At 41.5% G+C, this 22,810-nt stretch overlaps 1 protein-coding gene across 1 annotated transcript in view; it reads left to right on the forward strand.

The window, feature by feature from the left end:
• sntb2 (syntrophin, beta 2) overlaps positions 1–22,810 on the forward strand; it is a 33,753-nt gene that overhangs the window by 2,601 nt on the left and 8,342 nt on the right. Inside the window, exons 2-3 of the mRNA XM_026172630.1 lie at positions 14,490–14,712; positions 19,123–19,333. Of these exons, the coding sequence (XP_026028415.1) occupies positions 14,490–14,712; positions 19,123–19,333 (434 nt within the window). The remainder of the gene's footprint in view (positions 1–14,489; positions 14,713–19,122; positions 19,334–22,810) is intronic.

Genomic DNA, 22,810 nt, shown 5'->3' on the forward strand with positions numbered 1-22,810 from the left:
GGATGTTTGCTTCCTTTTGATTCTTCCGTTCTCCGTTAAGATGATACCACATTGGTTGCCATGCTGAAAAATGAAGCCGTTACCAATCAAATGCCTTCCAGGTCATATTGAATGGTTCTTCAAAATTTGACAATGCTTTTTTCTTTTCAGCTGAAGGGTGTGATGCATCGTTTGGGTGCTGTGATAAGTGTTTGCAGGAAGTTATCCCCTATTTCTTTAAGAACATCTGGTGTAAATTGTTTTTTAGAACTACCACTTCTTCTTTTGTCCTTCACTTGTCCAGTTTCTTCAAAATCTTTGAGAACAGACTGCACACCATGTTGAGCTATACCAAGTTTTCAGCTTGTAGCTCTTTGGGAATCACCTCGTTGGTGCAAAAGTAAAATTTTATGCGTGTCAGACTGTTATCTTGAAATGTTTTTCATAGAGTCAACTAAACAAATGTCACCAAACGATATGGTTTGTGACGAATGACAAAGTGTCTAAACATACTATTTCAAATTAGTTCTGTGCTAAATAATCTCCCATGTCATTATTCTATCCACAGTTTACTAGGGATGGGTACCGGTGTCCGACATAAACGGTAGTAACCAGACCGAAAAGCAGCGCACATTTCGGTGCTTTCTTTTCCTGAGATGTCATACACTTTGGATTCTAGCCAATCATTTTACCTTTGCAATCGTAGTAGGCGGGTCCAGGTACGTACGTTCTTTTAGAGCAAAGCTACAGATTAAAAACGCCCAAGGCGAAGCGGTCAAAAGTCTGGCTGTACTTCACAGCAAAAGATGCAAACTCAGCAGCCTGCAACAAGTGCTTTAAGGTGATACTGTGATACTGTCAAAGGAGGTAACTCCTCGAATCTGATGAAACACCTGGCGACGTATAGCATTTTGTTAAAAGCCGAGAAATGCACCGTATTTGATAGCTTGCTGCGAGACCTCACACCGTGCACATCTACTGCGGGTGTGGTGTCTGTAATCGGACGCAGAGTTAGCAACATCCCCCAAAAACCGGAGGAGTACAGTCCTAGCCCTGCCAGTGTAGCAGAAATGATGATGATGGCAGCAGCCGTTCTTCTCTGAGTGAGTCGCTTAATGTTGTTCGTGTGTAATTTACGTTGAGTAGGCTAACCACGTTATTACATTAATGCATGTAAGGTGAACTAGCAAACATCATCATAGCTACATGCGGCTGTCTTCTTGTTTGATGGCAGATACTCCCTTCATCCTGGCCAAAAAGGCTAAAATGACCAAAGAAAAAGTGGAAAACAGCTAAAAATGAGAGGTTTTTGGACAAAGTTTGTTTTTGTTTTTTTTGTTTTTTTTCTCCCATTGATTAAGCACTGCTTCCAGCCAAGAGTGATGCCATAAATCCCCTCTAGCTGCAGAAAAGGCTAACATTGTTATCTTTTTACAAAAAAACCAGCTAAACATGAGAGGTTTTTGGACCAATTGTGTGTTCTCCATTCTTTAAGCACCGGTTTGAGCACCGTTTAAGCACTGGCACCGTTTCAAAAGTACCGGTTTGGTACTGGTATCGGATAAAACCTAAATGATACCCATCCCTACAGTTTACATACTTTATGTAATTTAATAGGCTGTTATTTTTATTTATATAGTGCACCAGAACAAAAAAAAATGTTTTTATTAAAAAAAAATGGTCTGAACCAGTTTCAAACTGCTCTGGCTTTGACTCAAAAGACTGTGTATTGTGACGTGCTGACCGCTGTGTCAGAATTAGAGAGAATTATCAGCTAACACTACAGCTCTGAGCAGCTTTTGTGTCTTTAATCTTTAATGCTTGTTTTAGATTGACAGCCCATTTGGTGTGTTCACTCGTCAGCCTCTGGCAGACAGCCAAAGGCTATAGAAGCTGCACAGCCAGATGTTTCTCCAAGTAGTAGGTGGAGACCAAAACAAAGCTAAAAGAAGAGTAAATGACATTCATTTACATTTGGCGGTCTACTAGAACAATGACTTCAAAGGTGTCAGGCTGCTAGGTGTATATTACGGCTGTGCAATTAATAGAAATGTTTATTCGGTTACAATCATGGCTTCCAGAAATTAAAAAAATGACATAAGCAGAACAAAACAATCACTGTGCAGGCTTCCTTTTCACAGGAGGGGTCTCTTTTCGTTTTGTACTGCAAATCCAGCACACCCAAACTGACTTCCTAACAAGTTTTGGCAACAAGAGGAAGCACTTTAGTTTAGGAGTTAAGCGAGGATCAACAAATACAATTTCAACAAGCACACCAAAATTTTACATTACACTGATCTTAATATTGACCAAGATGATCGAGCTCATTGTCTTTACCATCAAAAAAAATATAGGGGTCAGGGAATCTTCAGCAGGGTGTCAAGAGAAACGAGAGTTGCATGTAAAATTCTTCTGGTAGTCATGTGACACACAACTCACATGATGTGTGATTTCTGCTATTTGAAAATGCGTTCCCAAGACCAGACTGCAGGAAATAGAAGCATAAACATAGGTATTTGAGTGCTTTCATGAAATATGGCATAAAATCACAATTTGGTTATAAAGAGGATCTAAAAATCATCATGGTGTAGATGGACACCACTAAAATAGTGTCCTCTGGTGCTGATAAGCTAACAAGGAATAAACACCTGTGGAGGAAAACCTAAAGCAGAGTTATTTTAACAAAGAAGTCCATGGTACTTGCAGTATTGGGAATCTAAATGGCTTTTAATTTGCAGCACGTCAAAACACGCAGATTTTGTGTCCAAGCGCTCATTGAAATTAAACTTCATTCACGTTTCAAACTAAGCGCCTAAAGGTGCTTCGAAGTTGCTCGACGCGCAGCAGCACTTGTAGTTTTCTTTTATTTTCGAATTTAATTAAGTTTGAAAACCGCACTTATTTAAAGACTAACTGGTGCCGTCTGATGTGGGAAACAGGTGGTTGAAAAGTTTTTGTATTTATAAGAATGCTTATCACACCTACAGTTCCACAAAAGGTAGGTCTGCTAAAGGTTAGGTGTGCAGACACGCTTTCCTAAAACCTACGCACTTTTCAGCAAGCCTGAACACCCACTAAACTCCAGATAAAAGAGCCTGAACGCACACTGTAGGTAAATGAGAGCTGAGTCAGTGAAACCAACTGACAGGAAATTAGTCTACAGCAATCATATTTGCCAGCTGCAATAGTCTTCAGTGACTCCTGGTTAGACTTCGTAAAACCTTAAAAACATAATTTGTGTAGATGGGGTTATGGTGTGGGCTGAGAATGTGTTGTTTACTGGCTCATTATGTGGCTCCACAGAGCTTCATTGAGATGCATTCAGAGCCTAAAAGTGCACTGACGTTGAACTGTTCAATCTTTAGAAAAAATGGAAAAAGAATGGATTGCTGGCCACAGAGCCCTTGGGATACGGAAACTTCAAGTTGGGAATGGCTAAATGCAGTGTTTAATGGTTTGGAATGAACGCCGGGTGAATACTGACGAGCAGTGATTGTAGGAACTGATCAATGAGTGACACATTTCCACTAAAGTCAGAATGAGGCCTGTTTTTAAGCTCTCCGTTGTGCCAAATAAAAGCTTAGGCGTCTTTGTGAATGTGGTATCGGGATTTTCTGGTAACACAGAAATAATTATCACTTCGAAACCTCTGGTGGAAACCAGCCTTTTGGATCTGATATCAACATAAAAAGCATTTGCAGTCACCCTCGGGTGCACACAGGAAGATGTGCCGGATGCATCTACAGTCCAGACTGAGAGGTCTTTTTCTAGGAATGTGTCAGCTGCCTGTCACTGTTTGCCAGTTTGACGGCAGTGAGCTGTGTTGTTTGTGGCTCTGCCGCTGCAGCAGTGAGCCAGAATGAGGCTCGAGTTTCCAGACTCTTTCTGCCATGTACACATTACACAAACCTCCAAAATGTTCAGACAATTAGCACGGGAGCCCCACATTCCTGACCTCCGCTCGCATGTTTTTATGTAGGGCAAAGGTCAAAACTGGTGGGTCCGGCTTGCATGATTCGTGCTGCTCCACATGTTCCACCACACTTTATGTAAGTTTTATCATCTGCACTACAGGGGAGGATGTCCAACTGCATCAATTAGTCAATCAATGAGTAGTTAAATGATCATTTGGGCAATTTTTAAACAAAAATGCAGCACATTTAATGGCTTCCGGTTCTTCAAACATATGGATTTGATGCTTTTCTTTGAACTCTAATGGTTTTGTGTTTTAGACTTACTTTTTAGACAAAATAAGACATCTGATGTAAAACACAAAGTAATTATAACAGAACTATTCTCAATGACAGGAACTTATAGTTGAAGTGGCAATAGCAACCATGGCATTTATTTAACTGTACAAAGTATGCCATCCATCCATTTTTCCACTTATCCAGATTAGGCGGCCTTTCCCAGCCATCATAGGACAGGTAACCAGACTATCACAGGACTCTTGGGCTGTTCTTCTTGGAAAAATCTTGTTTGGTTACTTAGTAACCCCAGCATCCATGATGGAGAAGCTGATGGGACATCCACACAACACCTTAACATGAACTCAGTCTACGCTTTCGGACACTCTTTTTGGATCACACTAAATATTTTGTCATTTTTTAGCATTCTAAGTGTCAGAATTGAGGATTATCCAGGGTGTACTCATGAGCGGCATCTTCACAGTCAGATCCATCCCTCACTTGCCACACCTGGTTTCAAAACACCAAGCTGGCAACAGTGCAAACATTCAGCTTGTGGCTTCAAAACATGACTTGACAAACCTGTGGGTGGTGTCACAGTGGCTACATCCACTTTTTATAGTTTTTTTCAGACACTCTTTTTCTACTCTTGGATCTGTGACATCATAGACAGCAGATATGCCTGGTATGGTCTTATGCTGCTGTAGCCCAAGGCTCAATGTGATATGGGTTCAGAGATGCCCTTCGGCATACCTTGATTGTAATGTGGTTATCTCAGTTACTATCTTCCCATTCTCCTCCAATGCCTGACATCAAAAAGATATTTTCACCCAGAGAACTGGCACTCGCTGGATATTTTTCTCTTTTTTTGACCATTCTCTGTAAACCTCAGAGATGCTTGTGGTGGGAAAGCTCAGGAGATCAGCAGTTTCTAAAACTTTCAGATCGGCCTGTCTGACACCAACAACCATGCCACATTCAACGTCTTTTAAAGCAATTCTTCTTCCCCATTCTGATGCTCAGTTTGTCTTGGCCATGTCTGCATGCCTAAATGCATTGAGTCGGTGCCATGCAATATGTGTGCTGTTGATCTGTTGAACGAGTGTTCCTTATAAAGCTCTAGACTACTTGTTCGTTTCTGAGTTTTTGGAAATTCTACTTTGCTTGCATTATTGAGGTCTAAGTGGATCGCAGTGAATTGGACTCCACTGTCACTGAAAATATTAAAGCTTTGTAAAGTAGAATTTATGGAAGAATTTACATTAAATCCTAAGCATCCTGCTTTTTCTTGCACTGTAGTAACACAGGCTGCGTGTGAGTACGAGTTGAGGCCATTTGCTGCACGAGGTTGAATTCACCCTCCAAGGCCACACAGGTAGGGAGGTCTCGATAAGCACACTGAAGTTGCCTGACCTTTTAATGCATGACATACATAATCCAGATATGACACGCTGCTGATTAATCCCCCTCCCCTCAGCAGCTGACTGGAAGACACAACATCCCGTATGTCCAAATGATTAGTTGAAGCTTGCTGCAGCAGCCCTTTCTATCTTATTGGGTTAGCCTTCTGCTCGGTGGAAGGAGACACTAGATGAGCCTTTTGTGAGTAATTGAATGGAATAAAAAAAAAACAGACACAAAGGGCATTGATAAAACGGGGACAGCCTTGATGAGGAACGGTTCTTTTCTTTTCAGCCGACGGTGCGTTTACTGTCCTCACGGGGTGCGATCTGCCACGGAGCATGAGTCTGCACTGCCTGAAATAGGCCACCGCCACTTTCTCAGCTCTGAACTCTGTTGCCTTTGATACCAATCTGAGGATAAGTCTCTGGTTTCCAGCTGCCAAGGGAATTATAAATGACCTTAAAATGAAATTAGGAAGACATGTTTGTATTAGCACTGACAGAGCGACATTATAAGACATGTTTGAGGCCCCTCACCCTTCCAAGACCCCCAGAGTGACACTAAATTACTACGCATAGGGCAGACATGGTTTCTATCTCTTTGTAGTCGTTTTGCATTTATTTGTGTTTAATTTGTGTCCCTGTTTCTAGATGTTCTGTTTAGCATCCTTTTGAGTCTCACCAAGTGTTTTGGGTGCATTTGGATTGTATTATTTTGAGTCTTTGCAGGTGTTCTGAGTTTATTTGCAGCTCTTTGAATCTCTTTATAGTTGTTTCAAGTCACTTTGTAGCGATTTGTTTCTTTTTGCAATTGATCAGAGTTTGTAGTTGTTCAGTCTTTGTTTCTTTGTTGTTGTTTAGTGTATTTGTTTTGCATTAATTTGCTTTAAAGTCTATTCTCTTGGCTGTGCAACAACCTGAACCTCTTGGTAACCACTTTTGATTGCAACTACTGATTTGTGTTTTTTGATATACATACATGTAAGTCCCAACTTGGTCCCATTCAATTGTGAACTGGTAGCAGACTGACTAAGTCTTAACATCTCTTTATTGCAAAGCCCCTTAGAAGATAATGTGGTTGCGAGTGATCACAGACATGTCTCCGTCTTCAGAGCAGCCATTTGAGCAGCAATAGGCTCCCAAGTGACACACGGCCACAGTAACTTTGGTCATGCTGCAGCGTGACTGTGGCATTAGGACATAAGAGAGCAGCATTTGGTCTGAATACTGAATGCTGAGCTTCTAACCATAAGCTCTGGTGTGTCTGGTCTCATTGCCCTGCCATTGTGGTTTTCATGCAATTACATCTGCTTTGACAGGTGTTCAATTTTTAGAAAGGTTGGACTTTTTTTTTCTCATGTGTGACTGACTTGCATAGCCTAATGCTCCACTACACCAGAAAGCATCCTGCTTGTCCTCTGTAAGAACCTACTACAGCTAAACCAGCATCACTCTGTGCCCCGCTGCAGCAATGACAGGTAGACATTTGTAATCTTTAGTAGTCGCAAACAATGGTGAATGTGATTATTTTTGTCCATAATCTGCTTTATCCTTGGTAGAAAGTTGACACAGATAAAAATACACTTTCATGCCATACACTGAATGCACTGACCTTTGGGTATGCCAAATAAATTGGAAAACCATTTATAGATAAAATGCCTTAATGGAATGTATTTTGGGATAATCCAGTGTGTTAAATATCCTGCGAATCACGTGATGGATAACACTGCTTTAAAAGAAAAATGCTGTAAATCCAGCATTAGCATAAATGATTGCTGTGTACTGACAGCATTGCCTCCAATAGCTAAAGGCAACCTTAAATGTTAAAGCAGTACCTATCATCACTGTGGAAATGGCAAATTGAAATCAAAGACTCAAATGTTTAAAATAAACACTAATTCAAATGATTTATGATATAAAATATTTTTCTACTATAACATTTATTATGAGTTTGACTCTTTCATTGGCAAGAATGTGAGTAGGACATCAGCACTTTTGGGACTTTGTTGATATTACATTTTGGAACTCGCTCATCATGACTCTGTTTTTTTTTTTTTTTTTATATTTTACTTCGGGCGATTTGTTGGTCCTGACTTTGGGTATTTTGAGCCTGACTTGGAGTTTTTGGACTAAATTCGCGATGTGATTTGGGCTTTATAGTTCCCCAAGGACTAAACTTGTGACCTGTTGGTCTTGACTTCACTTTATTTAACTTTTGGTTTGATCATAGGTTTGAATGGCTCTTTGAACTGTTGGTTTTAACTGTTACTTGACGTGGCACTCTTTCGTATTAGCTGAAGTTTTGGCACTTTTATAGTGGGAGTTGACTTGGAGCTTACTGGTTCTTAGCTTGATTTTTAAACTTGGATTGTACTCTGTATATACAACTTGACTTCATACTGTTGAGTTTTTGATGTTTTGAAAGAATACTTGCTCTTGACTTGTTTTTTGACTCTGGACTTGACCGTAGATTTAGCTACAATCTTGTTGGTATTGACTTGTTCTTTTAACCCTTTGTACATAACCATCAGCAACTAGTTAAAAAATAGAATTATTCATACATGTTAGTGTAACTGCAGCTGTGTGTTCTGGAGACATGACTGCACGAGAACATCGTACACAGAAACACGCGTGTGCGCACACTCTTTGTTGGATCTGCTTTCTGACACATTGTTCTCATTATGTTTCTGGCAGAAACACTCGAGGGAAGAAATTGAGAGAGAGAGGGTGAAAAACTAGAGGTGGGACTGTGAAAGATGTGTGGAAAGAAGAATAAGATTGAGAAAGACTGAGGAAAACAGGACAGACAGAAAGGCAACTTAGCAGCGGAGTTTAGAGAGTAAGAGTGAGTGAGACAAAAGAGAGTGTGGAGAGGTTTGCTGGCCAAAACACAGGGGAATTTCTGGGCAGTTTGGGGGGAAAATCCAGAGGCTGGGGTCTGACTGAGTGACTTGCTGCTCTGTAAGCTATTATTTCAGCCATACCATGAGATGATTACTTCTGTGTGTGTGTGTGTGTGTGTGTGTGTGTGTGTGTGTGTGTGTGTGTGTGTGTGTGTGTGTGTGGTAAAGAAGAGTAGTTCTCTGGTAGCTTTGTACCACAACTATTGCCACAACCAAATATGTGTCGAGTCAGACTCTTTCTCTTCTACATGTTATTTTTTCCCGTGCATCCTCTTTCCTTGCAGGCAGTGAGGTATGAAGAGAGGCAGATGAGCCAGACTCACGGGGATGTTGGTCGGCATCTCCGGGGAATTTCCTTCACACACGTTAGTGTAGAAACATACAGACGCACCGATACATGAACAGAGGCGAGAGTCCTCTGTGCATAGGCCTAATTAAAAGCAGAAGTGGAGCTGAGCGACAGGTCTACAGAACTAATGAGTTCATCCAACAGCACCGAAGCAGAGGCAGACAGCACTGAATCTGCCTGCCACGATAGAAAAGGAAGACAGTGTTTTATCACAAAGTTGCAGACTGTGAAGAGGAAGAGTGATTATTTCTGGCAGAAAAACGGAAGGAGGGGAAAATCTTTTTAACCAATCTATAACAGATACTTGGAAAACCCACCTGTCTCCGCCAAGAGTTTGTACTAGGTGGTCTTGACTTGGAACGTTGATTTAGGAGTTGCTGGTCTTTAATTGGTCTTGGCCATGGACTCTATATAAGGGGTGGAGGTAGCCAGGCTGACATCACCCATCGGTTAGTGAAGTCACAGAAGGTTCGAGCTGAGTGTTTTTGCAGTCACCATCTTAATATTTTGTAACTGGACTTGCAGAGGTGGTTCACGCGCGCATATTGCAGTGACCTGTTAAAAGCACCATAATTTACAACACAACATTATCAGGACTTGTAATGCACGAGCTTCCACATACACAGTGTGCTGCAGAAAGCTCTCAAAAGATCTCTGAATCTGCTGTCATGCCTCATGTTCAGCTGTATAGTGGATTGCATAATTAGTAGTTCAGAGAAATATGTATCTGCCAGTAGGCTACAGCCAAGAGTAACAATGTGGTGACATCGCAGCAGCTGGAAACTGCACAAGAGGTAAAGCTTGTTTGTGGCATCTCAGCTTTAAAGAGAGACAACAACCAGCGATGATGGCTACATCAAAGAGTGCAGCCACTGCAAGGCCTTTCATTTCGGCCAAAAACACACACACACACACAAGGAAAACTGAATAGAAGCAGATGTACAGTGGCCCACAGTGCCAATGTATTACACAACAGAGCATTCACAAGCTTCACTGCAGCCGGACAACAACTTAATTACACACAATGGAGATGGAGATCAGCATTTCAGGTCTATTCCATCGTCATCTATTCGTCCCTTAATATTTGCATGTTTTTCTTTTTAATTTCAAAAGTGCATGGAGATTAGAGCTGCAATCATTAGTCAAAACAGAATTAAACCACAACTATTTTGGGAATTTGCTGCTTAACTGAATATCTCCGGCTTTGGGAGAGATGGTTGGTCAAAACCAGCATTTTAAGGATGTTGGATTGGGTTCTGGAAAAATATGTGGGGCTTAATGTCTCTTTTTTTTGGATTAAACAAAAGTACAGATTAATTAAGACAAATTATTATTATTATCTATATAGTGGTTTGTTGCAGCTGAAACATAAGTATGGCTGGACTTTTCAACCTTGTTATTATATCTGTTAGTTCATAAGAGAATTATAATAGTTCTATCTCAGTTGCATTGCTATAATTTTGATCCTTTTTTCTGTCTGAGAGTGTATCAGATACTCTCAAGTTTATTCCATTATAAAAAATTGTTAAATTCCTGAAAACATTGGTTATCCTATCCCATCCTACCCTGTCCTGTTACGGCCAATGATCCATGCCCAACACAAGAAGTCTGTCAGAGTGGACTATCTTCAAGTATGACTTTTGGCCCCTGATTTAGTTTTGGATTTTTGGTCATTTGAGAAATTTTAGTCTCTTTTCAGCTTCGGTGTAATTTATGTCTTCTAAACATTTTGGCCGTAGCTGTTGCCATCTTTGTGTGAGGTTCCTGTGGGTAGAGAGTTCGGGTTTCAGGGTGTGTGCCAGCTATTACAAACCCAGCGGTCCGCCAGGCCTCTGCTTACGCACCATCAGCAACATCATTCGTTGCTGAATGGGAATGCCACATACATATACAGATGTAATATTTATATGGCATATGTCACTAAGTTCTTCAGTCGTTACCCCAGGAATCCACCGGGCACAGCTGCTCTATGCACTGCGTGGCTTAAATTAAAGGTCTATATTTCATGGAAGTTTTATCAAGCTGCAGGGACAGGCTAGGAGAACAGGAGGGCAGACACACTAATGAGAATCTGGTCAGATTTTTAAAATGGAGACCTCAAGCAGATTACACACTGTGGATCTAAAATGATTCTGATGGGGTTTTTTGTTGTTGTCGTTTTGTTTTTAAGCTGTGCTTAAGACAGAACAATGCACTGGGCTTCAGCTATCCTAATGTTATGCATTAGCATTTATTTAGTCTTTTTCTAATCTTACCGGACACTCAAAGGGCTTTAGACTACAAGCCTCATATCATACTGACTGTATAATACACTGATTTTTACCAAGGATGTCAGTAATTGTTATTGTTTGTTGTTCATGAAAACAACTAAAAACTCAAAAAAATAATTAATAAGGGAAAATGTATCTGATTTGCAGAAGCTGGCCATCAGACACCTTAAATCCACTGAAAAGATCAATATTTAGAAGTTCAAGAAAAGGAAAAATGTGTACAGATCTATTACGTGAACCTTGCTGGTTCTCATGCATAAAGAAGATAAAGATGAACCCTTTAACACAGAGCTGACATCATTGTGAAACACTCTGATATTGCAAAGGAAACATTTGCTTTCATGTCCCCCATTTTCTTTGTTTGTTTAAAGAGCCAAGAGCAAGATTTTTTTATTACTGACAGGGAAAATGGTCTCTACTGGTCCACAGTACCTTAAACAAATATTGATAAATGAAATGAACTGATCTGAAGGACACTTGAGATGCTCTGGTCTCGACTTGTTCTGGTCTCGTCTGGTCAACGTTTAGCCTGCAGTTCAGGTAGGCTGAGTTGACATGACTGACTCGGACAGTTGAAGATATTCTGCCTGTTCAGGATGAAAAGCTCTTTGGTGACTTTGCTGCGTGTTCTGATCAGATGTCGTCCAGTGTGTTTGGACACGTTTGGCTGAATCTGCGTTCATCCTGCTGCTTTGGTCTGGAGTGAAATCATTAATAAGAGTTAGTGTGCAAGTTCCATTGGCAGGAAGAAGCAGCACCATTTAATTGATGAGATGGGACTTTGGCTTATAAGATTTTCCTCCTCCCGTCACAGAGATCGATGGAGCTGGACGTGAATATTTGCTGTTTGTTGATTAGGTAGTGTCCACCGGTTCATTCTCTGTTGATTATCTGAGCCTGATTCATGGTGGCTGCAGTCTAAACAGAGATCCAGCACCTCCAGCTCTTCTGGGCTGAGACATGATCTCTCTGGTATGTCCTGGAGCCTTTTCTCTATTGGATATGCCTGAAACGCTTCACCTGGGACGATTCCAGGAGACATCGGGGTTAGATGATCAAACCTTCTGCACTGGCTCTGTTTGATGTGGATGAAAAGAGGCTACCAAATGACTGCGGTAGCAGCACCCAAAAAAAAAGCCAATTTCCACAGCTTGCATGCTTTCTGTCGCTGTCTACAGTTCAAGAAAGAAAGCTGCTGTTAGGAAACAGAGACGTTCACACAGACAATCACAGCCCGGTGATCCACAGTGAGATGTTCACATGCAGAGATATAAACATGCAGAACCACAAAGAGACCAGGGTCTGCTGACGGAAAATATCTTGGCTGAACATCTCTGCACCAAATCTGATTATTAGTGTGAGAGTGGGGCTTTGCAGCAGAGACATGCATTTCTCTAGAACTCTCACACATAAACACTGGCATTCAGGAATGCTTTCACACTCTCCTACTTAGTCCAAACCACTTAGGTTTGCAGAAATGGCCCCAGACCGTGTTGGTGTGGGTGGTGTGGTTAGGATGGCTGGTCTTTGCTCTTGCCTTAGCATTACTCCCCACTCCACCCTTCCCTCTGACTCATACGTGTAATGTACACAGTCACCGTGCAGCATGCTTTGCACCTACATATCAGTCAATCTGTATCTCACTGAGTGATTCAGGGTCACACACAGGCACTCTAGTGGTTTTCCACCTTCAAGCTTCCGGTACCCCACCACTCTGAAACATGCAGTTTCACTGACACTGTAAGATCATATCTGTGTTGTCATTTTATTTATTTATGTATTTATTTAGTTTGCAATAGCAGTGAGAGAAGCTGGACATTTTAGCCAGACGTCGAGAACAACTGAAACGACAACTTTAATGATTATTTATACACAGCTTTAGCTTTTTCTTGAATATTTTAAGTACTTATTCATTACTTTTAACTTTTTCATAATGCATCCATAAATTTCAGTCATGTATTGCTTTTTAATCTGCAGTCAAACTGTATAACTTATTATTTAAGGTCTTTTGTGTTTATTCTTCAACATTTAAATGCTTTTATTTGAATTTCAGCTGCCACATCCATTTTTTAGCCAGCTTATTTAAATATCTGTCATGCAGTTTTTGCTGCTCGTTTTCTCTTTCAGTTTCTTTTAAATTTTAATTTTTAACAACCCATATCTTTAAGCCCATCAACAGTTTATACTTTTAGATAACCAAGTCAGCTGATTACTCTTTACATTTCCTAAAAATCTGACTCATTTATAAAGCTTAAATCTTTGGATGCCTTTCTTAGATGATTGCTAAATAGGTTTACCAGCTTCTCACTGTCAGTGTGTACTGTTCAAGTATTAAAGCTGTCATGAATATTTATTCATACCTCAGTTCATAATTTTGAGCCATTGGATTCACATTCTCTTGAACCATTGTAGGTCTCTCTTGCGCATGCATACCTTCACAATCCTAATATCCTGGTCTACATTCAAGAATGACCTCACCTCCCGAGAGCCTCGTCTCAGGTTTCATGCAGAGCAGACCGACTCATTGTCCAACATACACTCCAGACTCTCTCTTTTAGCTCCCATACTCACTTATTTTGCACACAAATGGACTACGAGAGCATGCACAGGACTGAACACGGAGCAAATGTAGTGTTCATTCGCACAGGAGGATAAAACGGATGAAGAAGAATAAGTGAAGGCAAGGTGGGGGTGAGAAGGCGGCAAAAGTCCAAATTTGGAAAGTGAATCCATCACATCGGAGCAAAAGTGATTTTTATTACAAACAGCTGACCTCGAAGCCGTACGGCCGAGTCAGGTCCTGTTTTTCTAAGATAATTTCACGCAGGAGACCACTTTAAAGAATAAAGACGGCCTCTGGGTTCTCGGCCAAAATATGATGTTATTATGTTCAAAACATCAGGTTGGATATCAGGTTGGATAAATACAGGATCAAACCTGAGGCTGAAAGAAGTGCTCTCCACGCGTGTTTTCAGAAGCAGGTTAAAAGCTGACTTCTTTCAGAAAACATCCCAGAGATTCCTTATGGTTTGGGTTAAAGATGGCCACTCCAAATATCGCAACCAAGCATCTGTCTTATTTTAGCTTATTTTACATTCAGCTTCTCAAAAACAGCAACATGATTGGTTTATTCGATGATGAAAAAGAAGGGGTAAATGTCCATCTCATATATTTGATTTTCTCTTGATTAATGGTGCCACAGTTTGCACTAAGATCAAGATGAAATAAATAAAATATAAGTAAATAAAACTTAAAGCATAATTAAATCTACCTTAGATAACATAAAAATATAAATATGCTGAAATAATGTAATAAAAGGGTAAAAAAAAAATATAACAACTACGCAAAATAAAAACAACCTCATTGGTTGATGTGCTTCTTCTATTGTTACTCCACAGTGAAGTACATCCGTGAGGTTTCTCCACTGTTCAAGAAGCCATCCCTGGTGGCTGACCTGCCGTGGGACGGCGTCCGCCCACAGTCACCCAGCTACAGCGGCAGCGATGACTCAGGGTCGCCCAAACACAGCAGCAGCTCCTCCTCATCCAAAGACAGAAAGGTCATCAGTCTGAAGATGTGCTTCATCTGCAGAAACCTCACCATGCCAGACCTGGAGAACAGGTGTGTGTGTGTGTGAGGGAAATACCTGTGTATGTGGGAGGTTGGGTGTGGTTGGGTGTGTAATCGTTTTCAGTGCCTAACCTCTGTTCATTAGATTGGAATGTTTGTTTTATAAAGAGATAAAAAGCACGACAGACACACTCCTGTGTCTTTGTGAATATTTAAGTGGGCCTGCAATGCTTTTCCTTAGTTTTTGTCATATATTTAGCGAAAGGATTCACCACTGTTCAGATATATATCAACAGCGGCGAATGCTTTCACCAAACATGGCCAATGTTTCAAATAAGGAGACCTGTGTATATACAGAATGCTCCCAACACTGGCCAACAATTTCTGTTTTTCTTTGTTGTGCTCCTGGGCCTGGTTAATGTCAAACAGAGGGCATTTCCTTTAGATGGTTATAGAAGGAGCTCAGCTCTCAGCACAGCGGCCTCCATCCACCTGCTCCGTGCGTCTCCGAATGCTTTCTACTCTGTTTGCAAATAGAAGGAAAGTGAAAAGTGAAGAAAAGTTCTAACTATGGATTTGCTGCAGTTTTGGCTGAGCTAATCCTAACACAGGGCTGTTCCATGTAATAAGGACATTGTTGAGTCAGGTTGGGCAAGTTTAAAAACTAGAAGCCGCCAATATATGCGTGCATGCAGTGCCCCACCCCTGACACTCTTTACTGTATCTACTGAATTGTAAGAAATACATGTGTAAAATTTCAGAATTAGTTCTGATAGCTGTCCTGTAATTATAAACCGTTTTATTTAATTCACATAAAGTATGGTTGGCAATGGGGGAGGTCTTATCAGTAAGAAAAGCTGTAAAATTAATGAGTTAAAAGTCCAGAATTTAGTCTTTGATGGGCCAATTATGGCTGCCCAACTGTTTGACAGCAACACTTGGGGATGAAGTTGTCATTATATATGGGTAGGCGTCCTGCAGTGTGCAGCTACTTCAGCGCGGGCTCTGGGATAGCTCGTTAGTTCAGAAAGTTCTCGGACATGGGAACAAGACTTGCACACTGGCTGTTTGTTCTGCATGACTTAGCATCCACCGTATAGTGCCAGTTCTCTGTGTCGCTGCATTCACTATTCATGCTGATGAGAATCTCCCGTGTCTCTCTAGTGCAACGCAACAAAAACTGAGGAGAGACTCTTCCCCGGTGCTGTTCAGCAATTACAATAATAATTATTACCAGAGTTTAATTCCATAAAATTAGCGAAATAAAAAGTGACAAATCAAGTAATGGACTCACCTAATTGTCCAAGAAAGAATGCAGAAGTACAAATGTTTCTCTGTGTTTATCGCGCAATAAATAGGAGAATGGTGGAAAATGTCCAAGTAAAGCAGCACCTGCAGAAAAGGCCTATTCCCTTTAAGCCGGTGGGTTATAGTTTAAAAATTGCACCTTAAAAAACATGCCCAGATTCAGCCGGTTACAGCTGCAAATCTGCAGGGCGAATGAAAAACGTCTGGCTGTTTGGATAACAGACACTTGGGAGAAATTTGAAACACAATGAGCCTTCTTGGCCGCGTCACCAGGTCAGAGTGAGATCTGAAAACTGCCAAAGTAAAACCACACTGAGTCACTCACACTGATGTTATCGTAGCAGTTCTATAAAGCTCTACCACTACAGCTCCAAAGCATAACACAACGAGTGCTGCGTCCATTTGATTAGTTTGATATTTCAGAAGGACAGACAGGTCTGAGGAAATGGCACACAAGAGAGGCACTGAGGTATATGCACCTGTTACCAAATACTAAAGGGTATTAGCAATGATACAGCAATGATAGCTGATTGATTACAAAAGGATTTTAGAGGTTAATGTAGTATCACCTTTCACTAAACGGAGTCACCAAAATAAGTTAATAAAGCATTAAAAAAAAAAAAGTCAAATTCACAAGCGATATCTTCCAAAGAGGACTGTTATCTTCATCTGTCATTTATATTTGGTGGCAGCACAAACAGAACAGCGAGAACAAAGCAAAAACAGACATCCCCTTGATTAGGTATGAAAAGGAGGAACTGAGGCGGAGGTGCATTGCAAAGCAGCTTGCACATGTGCAGCTGTGCAGCAACGGTGGGCAGGCTATAAGAAAGTGCCCAACCAATGGGGGATGGCATTGAGATGCACTCATTCTCTGGGATTCCTGCTGATCTGTCACCTTCAGCCACATTATGATTCTGTTCCAAGTTCCAAGTTCAACTTTATTGTCACTTCAACCATATACAGTTTAAAAATACACAGTGAGGCGAAACAACGTTCCTCCAGGAACCAAGGTGCTACAAGACAAGTTAGTGCAAAAAAAATAATAATATATAATATATCTAGTAATAATATTGTGCAAAAGAGCATTTACAGGTTGGTGTGTGCGATGGTTTGGTGGTGTAGGTCAGTGTGTTTGCGCTTGTGTTGGTTAGTCAGTCCAGTCTCAATGTTTTGAGGTATTTGAGTTAAGCTGAGTGATAATGTTAGTGTATGTGTGTGTGTGCGTGTTTATCAGTCAGTCCCTTTTTGCTGAGGAGACGGATGGCTTGTGGAAAAAAGCTGTTGCACAGTCTGGATGTGCGTGCCCGAATGCTTCGGTACCTTTTTCCAGATGGCAGGAGTGTAAAGAGTGTGTGAGAGGGGTGTGTCCGATCAGCCACAATGCTGGTGGCTTTGCGAATGCAGCGTGTGGTGTAGATGTCCTCAATAGAGGGTAGAGAGACCCCGATGATCTTCTCTGCTGTTCCCACTATCCGCTGTAGGGTCTTGCGGTCTGATATGGCACAGCTCCCAAACCAGACAGTGATGCAGCCGCTCAGGATGCTCTCAATAGTTCCTCTATAGAAGGTGGTCAGGATCGGTGGTGGAAGCCGGGCCTTTCTCAGTCTTCTCAGAAAGAAGAGACGCTGTTGGGCTTTCTTGTGCAGGGAGCTGGTGTTGAGGGACCAGCCGAGGTCCTTCTCCAGGTGTACGCCCAGGAATTTGGTGCTGTCAACGATCTCCACAGAGGAGCCGTTGATGCTCAGCGGTGAGTGGTCGCCTCGTGTCCTCCTAAAGTCAACAACCATCTCTTTTGTCTTGTCAACATTCAGAGACAGGTTGTTGTCCTTACACCAGTCCGTTAGTCTCTGCACTTCCTCTCTGTACGCTGACTCGTCGTTCTTGCTAATGAGACCCACCACGGTCGTGTCATCAGCGAATTTAATGATGTGATTTGAACTGTGTGTTGCTACACAGTCATGAGTCAGCAGTGTGAACAGCAGAGGACTGAGCACACAGCCTTGTGGGGCCCCAGTGCTCAGTGTGGTGGTGCTGGAGGTGCAGTTCCCGATCCGTACTGACTGAGGCCTTCCGGTCAGAAAGTCCAGGATCCAGTTGCAGAGGGAGGTGTTCAGGCCTAACAGGCTCAGCTTTCCGATCAGTTGTTGGGGGATGATCGTGTTAAATGCTGAGCTGAAATCTATGTACAGCATTCGGACGTGTGAGTCCTTCTTGTCCAAGTGTGTCAGGGCAAGATGGAGTGCAGTGGAGATGGCGTCGTCCGTTGAGCGGTTATGGCGGTATGCAAATTGCATTGGGTCCAGTGAGGGGGGCAGCAGGGTCTTGATGTGTCTCATGACGAGCCGTTCGAAGCACTTCATGATGGTGGGTGTAAGTGCGATAGGGCGGTAGTCATTGAGACAGGACACAGAAGACTTCTTGGGCACGGGGACGATGGTGGTGGCCTTGAAGCACGTGGGGACAACGGCACTGCTCAGAGAGATGTTGAAGATGTCGGTGAGAACATTTGCCAGCTGATCAGCACATTCTCTGAGCACTCTGCCTGGGATGTTGTCTGGTCCAGCAGCTTTACGTGGATTGACTCTGCGTAGAGTTTTCCTCACCTCAGTTCAACGCTGTTTTTTAAGTTTGAACTATTCCTGCCACAAACGTCTTAGCAGGCAAACATACAGGGGGAAGAATTATAATCTGAGTTTTAACAGTTAGTTTCCATAAAGATGATGCAAATCCTAATTGTTGCTCAGATAAACAGTGAGTCGCCCTTTTGCAAATCGAGTCTGCGGGAATCGATCGAAGCGTGTTTGTGAATATAACTGCTGAGTGGGTGGAATTTTATAGCGAGGAGTGAGCTGGATTTCTGAATCATCAGCTTGAAACACAAAACTAAGGAATGCCAGCTGCAGTTAAAAGCTCTAAACTGCAGCATGCAGCAGTTAAATGATTATTTACTGAGGAAATTAGATTTAACTTCATCATGAATAACCCACTAGAAGGTACTTGGTTTTAGTGGCTACCATCACTTCCTCCATTTCCAAACTGCACTATTCTTTTACGGCTCATTGTTAGGTAATTTTAAAGAAAGTGACCTTTAATCGTTATCATAATTATTGAAGTCTGATCTAGTTGATGATTCCCTTTTCTCTCATCCAGACTGTTAGAGCTCCATTCCCCAGACGGCCAGCACACGGTGGTGCTGCGATGTAAAAACGGCCCCACCGCCAACACCTGGTTCACTGCCATCCACACCAACATTGCCGCCCTGCTGCCACAGACCTTGGCTCACATCAGCGCCTACCTGGGGGCCTCGACCTCAGCCTCCACACACCCCCATCTCAAACACATCGGCTGGCTGGCTGAACAGGTATTTTTACCTGCGTGCTGTACTGTACATGAGTTACTACATTAAAAAAAGACCAAAAAGCCCCAAAACAACGACACACATGACCAGATGACTTTGAGCTGGAAGACAAGCGGAGAAAAAGTTTTCGTTGCCAGGTTTTGTTGCTTAATGGATGAACTGTTTGTTTTGAACCCTCTCTTGCTCTGTCTCTACTGAGGCTTTACTTTCACTTTCTATCACCCTCTCTTTTTGCCCGATGTGCAGCAGCATGGCTCTTTAACAGGGCAGAATTTCCATAGTTACCCCAACTGTTTCACCACCCACCTTTTAGGTACCTGTGAAAAGCTACCAAAGGCCACTGTGTTGGGGGAAAAAAAATACACTGTCACCCGAGCCTTAGTTTTCCTGGGATATTTTTGTATCCAGCAGCAAAATTGCATCAAAGCTTAAGGAGACCCAGTGTAAACACAGATCCACCTCTACGCACTTTGTATTGTAAGTAAATGCACTTATAAAAAAAACAGAAGAACATACAATGAATGCGCAAAACACAGACTGCATGAGAGGGTAGACAATAGAGGCATGTAAGGAAGAAGAGGTGCTCATTGCATGATGGGAAGTCCCCCTGCAGTGGGAAACTATGCTAGCATAGCTGAAGGGGTCGTTCAGAGTGACAAGAACCAGTCCAAACTAGAAGATTTATCCAAAAAGAAATCATCCAGAGAGGGTGCCTGTCTCCTAAATCCAAATTGAGAGCTGGGTCCTCAGAAGAGGTACCTAATAGCTGAAGGCTCTGCCTCCTACTCTATGTTTAGAAACTCTAGAAATTCCAAATAAGCCTGCATCCTGAAAGCAAAGTGCTCCACAGGGGTAACTAGGGCTGCTCGATTATGGCAAAAATGATAATCACGATTATTTTCACTGAAATTGAGATCGCGATTATTTGACGATATTTATTTAACCCTTTAAGACCTACTATAGAACCAAGTCCGCCAGAGCTTATATTATTTTTTTACATGTTGTAGTGCCATTTGTGGGAGCATTTCAAGTTGCTAAATAACTGTTATAGCCCATATTTTAATAATATGTATGCATTAAGTCCATAGTAACTACATTAATTGCAAAAAAGTGCAATAAACTACAAAAAAATTGAAAATCATTTTTGTTTTGTTTTTTTACATATATTTCTACTTGGAGAAATTTAAGAGGTTTATCCCTCAAAACTTTAAATACAAAAAAGTTGCAAAAAATAGTTTACAACAACAGGAAATTTATTTTGAGTGTCTCCATAGTTTTATTTTGGAGATACACCAATTTTTATATACACTGCAGGAAAAACAAAAAAAAAAAACAATCCTATGATGCAAATTTGCAAAGAAAACAGCATGTGCATCAAAATAAACTATTTCCAGCAGTGCAATTCGAGTTCTAAGCATCCCAGAAACGACACAGAAAAGTCAAACATGACCAGTATAGGTTTTTAAGGTCTACAAGTAAAAAACTACATTTCCGCGAAAATGACGTCACTTCCGGTTTCGGCCAGGAAATGGCGGACATGCGACAGTTCGCGCTGACCTGTTTCACTGTGGGAAGTGTTATGAACAGCTGATCGGAACGGCAAAGCGTGTTTCTGGAATATTATGTTTTTGTTCCTGCAAGCGCTTTTTATGCAATTTTTGCAAAGCTATATGTGGAACGAAACCGTGACCGAGGACAAGCTGATGGCATCAGATGTAAGTACAACTCCTCCGGTTTCATATGCAAAACAAATTATTGCGCTAGCTTACGAGGTTCAGATTCTACAGGGATTTAAAAATAGTTACACAAAACGGAGCGTGCTGCTCTGACCGGATTTAAAGGGTTAACAATGACTTTAAAAAATAATATAAAATAGTGTGCAACACCACTGAAGTTTTTTTTTTTTTTACCTCTCTTTTCAACCAACAGCAGTCACTCTACTCTCCAAATAACTTCTGCTTAGCTTTCCGAGCTTCCCTCGGGTCCTCTTAATCAGCGGTCTCCAACCTTTTTTGCGCCACGGACCGGTTTATGCCCGACAATATTTTCACGGACCGGCCTTTAAGGTGTCGCGGATAAATGAGGGAGGGGCTAATAATCGGCTCAGTCATTTTTAATGATCGTTGAAAGCCCAGATCGTAATCGTGATTAAAATTCGATTAATTGAGCAGCCCTAGGGGTAACATTATGCTGTGAAGTCTTTAAGAGCGTTCAGGACTTTTTATGCAAGGATCAAAAATGTAATTTAAATTCTGGAATTAACAGGAAGCCAATCTAACTGAAATATTTTTGTATTCATCATCAGTATGGTAGAAAGTGGAAATCCAGGGTATTATTAGTACTGATGAATAGAGTTGAAGCACAAGCTGCCCTCAAGAGGAAATTGCATCTGTGGTTTTCTTTGTTGCTCGTATGTCACTAAACAAACCTGACGCTCAGACGTGGAGGCTGGCACTTCTGTATGTGAAGCAGCCACAGGAAGAGCGTGTTTTCTTTAATTAGCCTCAGTCCTAACCTCTCCACGTGGCCTCTGAAAGCAGGGCTATACTTTTATCGCACACAGGAACAGTGACTTCACTTTGAAGTGTCTAGTTCTGTATATTTTGACCGGGCTGGAACAGGAAGCACAGATAGAAGTTTCCCTTGTTACGTTATATCCTGCAGAGCCCACCTCTGCACCGCAGACACACTCTGTGTTTTAGTGTTGCTGCTTTTCACTGAAAAAACTCCAGTCTCGCAGTAATGACTCGGATGAACACATTGCCCTATTTTTACCACGTAGCTAGAAGAAAAATCAGGTCAGGTTGTCACGATGACCTGATTAACTCCTCTGCTACACCTGTACTCTGTAAAAACTACATCATTACATTAGCAAACTGCACCACAGCATCCATATCCTGTCAGACTACACCCCCTGTTATACTCTACGGCAGCACGGTGATGTAATGGCTGTAGCACTGTTGCCTCACAGCAAGAGGTTCCTGATTTGAACCCTGACTGGTGTAATTGATCTAATTGGCCAGATTTTTATCTACAGAAGCATCATGAAACCTTTTCTCCCTTCATAATTAACATGATTAAAATTTATCAACCAAAGCCTGCTTTATTTTATAATCTGTTCACCCATACCTGTGTAAACAGCAGGATTGGAGAAAAGTCAGTGGAAGTGAAAAACAAAAAATGTCGGCTCTACCATCTCTACTCATCATCATCATCATCAACTTTATTTATAAAGCACTTTAAAACAACCACAGCTGACACAAAGTGCTGTACATTGGAACTGTAAAATAAAATTACATGAGATATAAATAAAAACCAAATAAAAGAAGAGTGAAATCATTAATTAAATAACTACTTCAATTAAAAGAGAAACTAAGTCTCACTGAGGTTAAAAGCCAAGGAATAAAAGTGGGTTTTAAGACGTGATTTAAAAGTGGACAGTGAAGGGGCCTCTCTAACGTGAATGGGCAAATTATTCCA

Source organism: Astatotilapia calliptera, chromosome 7 (assembly GCF_900246225.1).
Source record: "Astatotilapia calliptera chromosome 7, fAstCal1.2, whole genome shotgun sequence".
NCBI classification, from domain to species: domain Eukaryota; kingdom Metazoa; phylum Chordata; class Actinopteri; order Cichliformes; family Cichlidae; genus Astatotilapia; species Astatotilapia calliptera.